At 48.8% G+C, this 6,715-nt stretch overlaps 1 protein-coding gene across 2 annotated transcripts; it reads left to right on the top strand.

Annotated features, from left to right (window-relative positions):
• Positions 1-399: 399 nt before the first annotated feature.
• PJA1 (praja ring finger ubiquitin ligase 1) lies at positions 400-4,915 on the top strand. 2 transcript variants are annotated; one of them, XM_090264465.1, is made up of 2 exons: positions 400-520; positions 2,543-4,915. In XM_090264465.1, exon 2 carries the CDS (start codon positions 2,550-2,552, stop codon positions 4,467-4,469), a length of 1,920 nt encoding a protein of 639 aa, XP_090120591.1. In that variant the 5' UTR covers positions 400-520; positions 2,543-2,549; the 3' UTR covers positions 4,470-4,915. The 2 variants fall into 2 exon arrangements, with proteins under 2 accessions (XP_090120591.1, XP_090120590.1); XM_090264464.1 differs by having other exon boundaries at positions 2,537-4,915.
• Positions 4,916-6,715: the final 1,800 nt, after the last annotated feature.

Below are 6,715 nucleotides of genomic sequence, written 5' to 3'. Positions count from 1 at the left end.
GCTTCAACCAGGTTGAAAAAATTTAAGCTTATTGCAATGCTAAGTATAGTTTCACATTTTTAATACTTCCAGTACAAACCATAACATGTAACATAGGATATATATTAATAAATTACCTTCACATTGGAATTAATCAGAAAGAATTTGCAGATTTCATTTTATTAAAAACAACAACAAAAAACAGACCAGAAGGGAGTATTACTAAATGATTAACATTTGTTAAAGCTGGCTGTTGGTTACGTTTCTCGCTATCCTTTTCTGTATTCTTGACGAATTCATCATGTGAAGTGGAATAAAGCTTTCGGGTCCACCCCGATTTGTCTAGAGCGGCCGCCGCCCCCTCCACCTCAAGGGGGTTGGGCCCAAGCGAAGCCTCCGTCACTTCCGCCGCCTCAGTCACCGCCCGCTAGCTGATATCTGGCGCGGGAGGAGCCGGACCGCGAGCAGCAGCTCGGGCGGTCGCGGCGGTCAGAGGTCCGAGAGCTCTGCGCCTCCGGAGGACACGCGGCTATCGGGACTGGTGAGTGGCCTGCGTTCATGCAGACGGGGCTGTGGGGTGAGCGGCCGGGCACAGCGAAGAGGATTTGCGGGAGCTCGAACGAACCGATTTTCCGGCTCGCCCCTCGGGAAGGGGTGGGGCGATCGTGGGAGCGTGCAGAGGGAGGCCTGAGTCCTCAATCGGCCTGTTTGGGAGCCCCATCCTCTACCCCGCCCCCCAGCCCCTTTCCTGTGGCGCGGCCCCCGCTCAAATGGCTTTAATCACCGAGAGGGAGTGGTGGTCGCGGCACTCACCCTGCCTCTCTTCCCTTCTCCCCTTACTCGCTCCTCAGCCCCTTCGCGGAGAGCACTCCGTGGCCTTTCTGTCCTCATTTTGCAGTTAGTTTGCTGAATGGGAAATTGTTAACATTTGTAGATAAATATATTGGTGTCAGAAAGACAACTTATTCCCGGGGAAAAACCATACCCACACCGTTCTTATCCTCCCTTCCCTGGCACGTTGATGAGAATCTAGCATGTGAGCTGATAACGTTTTCCGTCTCTGATTTTGACATTGCGGCCCCTGCCCCTCTCCTTGTCTCCCACTCTCCATTCTGGTGTCTTACCGCCCTCTCCCCATGTCTCTCACATGCGAGACGCACGCTAGTACGCACCTACACACGTGTACAATGACAGAAAACTTACATTGGAAGCTCCTTCCCGCTTCACCCAGTTCTCAAGGTTCCTGCGCAAGTGACCCTTCCACCAAGCATGCATAGACACATGCTACACACTGTCACATGCTTCAGTGCCTTTCCCCAGGTACACATGTACATAGATGCACACGCCCTCACTGTCCAGGTCCACCTTACCCCCTATTGGCCACATACATACATAAGGATGGCCTCAGATTGCTGGCTCTTGGGTCATATGCCCCTTACATACAAATGCACCCCCCGCACACACACGCCTTCACATACCCCTCCCCAAAGCTCCCTTCTCCTATCTACTGCAGCCCCCATTTGCCAGCCCCTGTGGGGCACACACTCAAACTCACAAAAACTTCGTCCAGGTACGCTGAGATTTCTCCATAGTTCCCTCCTTTTTTGACTAAAACACACAAACTCATGGACACCCCTGTCCCGTGCCACCATATTGTCCTGCTACAGACACATAAACCCATGTGTCTCTCCACACAATTCCAGCCACCATAAATACAGTCACATACGCACACATTCTCTCTCACACTTCCATGCAGCGCCCCTCTCCTCTGAAGCTACCCCACCACACCTGCCATTTTTATGCGCACATCCAGAATGGCTCTCATTCTGTGTGACACTCACACTTCTTCCCAGTGCCACTGTCACCTGTACCTTGCCCCCCACAAACATACGCATGCCTCCATTATATGATCGCTGCTTCCCCTTCCACCTGCTCCTCTCCTCCTGACAGACATGTAGGCACTCAGTGCACACACAGTGATCTGTATTTTCCACCCTATTCCAATTTGCAATTCCCCTGTATGTCTCCAGGGCTCAGAAAAACACAGACACCCCATAAAAAAAAAACCACAGCAGCCTTTCCTCTTCCTATGTTGGCACAATTCCACTGTACTTCACCCACCTACCTAGTGTGCACTCACCCCCCAATCTTCTGTCATATTCTCCCTTAAGTGTGGCTTGCCTACAAACCCAGTTTTGTAGTCATTTTGCCAACATTAAAAATGGGTTCCAGGTCTACACCTGACAGTCACTGGAATGTTACTCCGGGCTTCAAAAAAAAGTAAACCTAATTTTTAAAGGCCCCTTATCTTTCTGTTACCTGCCTGCTGAAGTGGAAAGGAATCTCCCTGCTTCTTTATTCTGGACTGATTTGACCTTCCCATCTCCAAAGTGTGTGCAGGGAGCAGGAGCCTTTCCACTCGAGCCCCAGCTGATTGGAAACGCTCCTGAGTCAGAGCAGTGGGTCCGGAATCTAGCAAGCCTCTGTGGCCCAAGGCAGCAGGAGGGTATCCGTCCCAGACAGGCAGGAGGTATGGAAGAAGGCATGCTTATGTCAGTTTCAGGCCATCCATGAGCCAGCAGGAAAGGATTTCCAGCCAGAGAAAGACGACATCCGAACTCCCAATGCACAGATCAGCCCCCAGTCAAACCAGCAAGAGGAGCCGATCACCATTTTCCAGCAGCCGTCGCCGTCGTTGGGATGACAGCAAGAACTCAGGAAACGGCCTGAATGTTGGTAATGAGGACTACTCCAGGTACCCACCAAGAGAGTACAGGGCTCCGGGTGGCAGAAGAGGAATGGCTTATGGACATATTGACTGTCTCGGGGCACAGGATAGCGAGGAGGAGGGGGCTGGGCCTGCGGAGCAAGTGCCAGTGAGAGGGAAAACTGGCAAGTTTAAAGATGATAAGCTGTATGACCCAGAGAAAGGGGCGAGGTCTTTGGTTGGGGTGCCCCCCAAGTTCTCCACTTTCAACCATGATGTGACACAGGAGTGTGACAAGCTAGACCCAGCCCCTGCGATGAAACGCTCTGCTGGCAGAGCTGAGTTCCCACAGCAAAAGGGCATGGCTCCTCAGACCTCCGCTGCTGACAGCAAGGTGGCTGCACAAGGCGACAGCGTGGAGAGGGAGAGGCTGGAGCAGAATTTACCTGTGCGTCCCAGCAGGGCTCCTGTGAGTCCCAGCAGGGCTCTTGTGAGTATTTGCAGTGGTGGGGAAAACACCCCAAACGATGCAGAGGAGCCAGTGGTGAGGCCCAAAGTCAGAAATGTGGCCAGTCCAACCTGCACGAAACCAAAAATATTTTTTGATACTGATGATGATGATGATGTGCCACACAGTACTTCCAGGTGGAGGGATACTGCCAGCGCTGGTGACCACCACCTGGGCCTCTGGGCAGAAAGAGACAGAGGCGAGTGCTCAGGTGGCTACTGTGAGCCAAGGTACCCTGAAGACATGAGGGAAGCCAGGAATGACCAACTGAGGCCGGAAGAGGTGCCAAGACGGCGACAGGCCATGACTGACCACGAATTCTGGATGTACAGTGACGATTACTACAGATCCTACGATGAAGACTCTGACAGTGACAGAGAGTGGGCTGCTGCTTTGCGTCACAGGTACGGAGGTTGGGAGGACCGCCTGGCGTCCAATAGGGAAAGCTGGGACACTCTGCTGGGGAGAGAAGAGCCCGAACCTGAGGCAGCCGGAGTGAGTGCCGGCGCTGGTGCTGCTGCTGCTGCTGGTGGTGCTGCTGCTGCTGCTGCTGCCGCTGCTGCTGCTGCTGGTGGTGCTGCTGCTGCCGCCGCTGCTGCTGGTGCGGGCGCGGGCGCCCGTGCCCGCACCCTCACTAGTCCCGGTGCTTGTGCCATCGCTGGCAGGAACGGCGTTCGATCACCATGTTTTCAGGAAGACCACTGGGCATCACTGGAAGAACAAGTCCCTCGGTTCCAACACAGTGAGTATGAGAACAGCAGCGAGGGCGATGATGATTCCATTCCAGATTTCTTCCAGCCTGGGGGCTTCATGCTGGACGGCAACAACAACCTTGAAGACGACTCCAGCGTCGGTGACGACCTAGACGTGGATTGGAGCCTCTTTGACGGGTTTGCAGATGGCTTGGGGGTGGCCGAAGCCATTTCCTACGTGGATCCTCAGTTCCTCACATACATGGCACTGGAAGAGCGCCTGGCCCAGGCAATGGAAATGGCCCTCGCACACCTGGAGTCTCTTGCAGTGGATGTGGAGGTGGCCAGCCCACCGGCAAGCAAGGAGAGCATCGACAGCCTTCCCGAGATCCTGGTCAGTGAAGACCACAGCGCAGTGGGGCAGGAAATGTGTTGCCCCATATGCTGCAGTGAATATGTGAAGGGGGAGGTGGCAACCGAGCTGCCGTGCCACCACTATTTCCACAAGCCATGCGTGTCCATCTGGCTTGAGAAGTCGGGTACCTGCCCTGTGTGCCGCTGCTTGTTCCCTCCCCCACTGTAAGACCAAGGTGCTTCGCTCCTGGTCTGCTCATTTTCCCCATCTGAAATCCGCAATACTGTAGAAGCCCTCTCAAAATTAATTGAAATGAAACCAATCACACTAATCATCTACTACTCCAACTGATTTTCTTGTGATCATTTCCTGTGTGAAACTATTGTGTACGATTGCATTAATAATCATACTGTCTTTTAGGGCTTAGGGAGAAGCTAAACATTCTAAAATGCTACCTGAGATGGCAGTAAGAACGTAGCATTTTCTAAGCTGAGCATTGGAATTGGATGCATTTGTTTCTTCAGTAGGATATGTTGCTGTTAATTAATTGTAACATCAAATTTATGTGTTAACTATGTCCAAAAGGCATCATTGTTTCTGTTGCATGTTATGGGTTAATGTTCCTGTAATCGCAGTGCAGTAAAAGCTTATTAAAGTTCTTTTGATTTTATGCAGCACAATGGAATTGTTTGCTTTTGTCTAAAACAGTGGTACTAAGTGACTTTTTAATGGCTCCCTTGTATTTGCATCAAAATACAGTTTTTTGGTGTTCCCCAGTAAGTAGAAAAACTCTTTAACTTCACTGGAAATGCTCACCCTGACAACAACAAAACATTTAAGGGTCATTATTTCTAAAAGTAGGAATAAAGTACGTGTTTATCAAACTCCTGTGGGGCAAAGGCTACAGAGAAAAAACTCTGTCCATGTTTGGGAAGGAGGGAAACAAGGAAGCATGGTGAAATGAGAAAGCAATGGTAGGAATAAATCCAAACGGCGTATAGAAGTGAAGGAGTTAAAATCACCTTTTAGAAAACAGAAACTCCCAGAGGGAATGGTTAAAAAAGAAAAAAATAAAAAAGGTGGATGCTGGTTGAATACCTTAATACAGTGACACAAAAGGAATTATATAGGCACCCACTTACACAGAATGAACAGGCCTTAACATTTGGCCATAGTGGCCTCAGATCTCTCTCTCTCTGCCGAATAAAGAGAATTTTTTAGGTACAAGTGAAGTTCCTCACCTGTCATATTTCCCTTCCTCCAAGAAGTAAGCGCTACCTAGGAAATGGTGTGTTTACTTCTTGTCTGTTTTTAGACATATACGTGTGTACAGATGTGCGTATAGTTCTGTATTTAGGTATATATGTATATATTTATATCTAGAAACCAATTTATAGTGTTTCTGTTTTTTAAATAGACATAATTGATAGAATGTGTGCATTTTTTGCAGCCTGATATTTTCACTCAACATGGTTTTTGAGATTTAGCCATTTTCATACATGTTGATCTAATTCATACATTTTTAGCTGCTCTATACTGAATATTCAGTTGTGTGAATTACCACAATTTATCCATTCCCCTATTGGTGGACATTTAGATTCTTCCCAGTATTTTGTGGCAATGGACATACTTAAGAGCTGTCTCTGTGCGCATGTGTGAGTTTCTCTAGGGGTAAGGATATGGAGATGAAACTTCTGGGTCTTGGGGTTGGAGGTAAAATGTGGGGGTGTTAGGGTCCGAGCATCTTCATCCAAACTAGATACTGCCAAACCGCGTTCCAAAGTGTCCTCATTTCTGCTCCTCCCAACAGTTTCTGACAGCTGTTTTCAGCTCCAGCAGCCTGGATATCGTTAACATTTCATGTTCAGCCTCACACCTCACGGGCAATCGGTGACATGGAAATTAACACAACAATGAAACACTTTCTGATTGTGTCCATCAGAAAGCAATGGTTTTTCTTTGTGATAATATCTAGTTTGGGCTGGGAAGGGAAGAAATGGGAGCACTCCTGCTGCTGCTGTGAATGTAAACCATAGCCGTCTTGGAGAGCAGTTTGGGGAATAGCTATCTTTCAAAATCTAAAGTGGAACCTGTCCTTCAGCCTGCCTTAAATACTCTGGTAATGCGGCTTAATATTATGCAGCAGTTAAAGCTATATGTGCTGGCATGGAAAGATCTCCGGGACATGTTAAGTTAAAAAAGCATATTGTAGAGCAATATGTACAGTCTTCGTGTAAAACAAAAACCTTGCAAGGCCAAACTATATATGAAAATGCATAGAAGTGTCTGGAAGGCTACCTAGCTAACTGATGGCGGTGGTCCCTTCTAGGGAGGAACAGGGGGTCGGGGGGAAGGAGGAAGGAAGCAGGGGGTTAGATTTTTTTCACCTGAAATATTAATTAATTTGCTTGATTTTTAAATAGTGTCTGTGTATTTTCATGATTATTAGCAAAAGAAATAAAGTCACAAACTTG

The sequence above is a fragment of the Furipterus horrens genome, unplaced genomic scaffold (genome assembly GCF_987537825.1).
Source record: "Furipterus horrens unplaced genomic scaffold, mFurHor1.1.pri manual_scaffold_17, whole genome shotgun sequence".
Taxonomy (NCBI): Eukaryota; Metazoa; Chordata; class Mammalia; order Chiroptera; family Furipteridae; genus Furipterus; species Furipterus horrens.
Note: the sequence above shows the minus strand (reverse complement) of the source record. Positions and strands in the feature narration are given on the sequence as shown.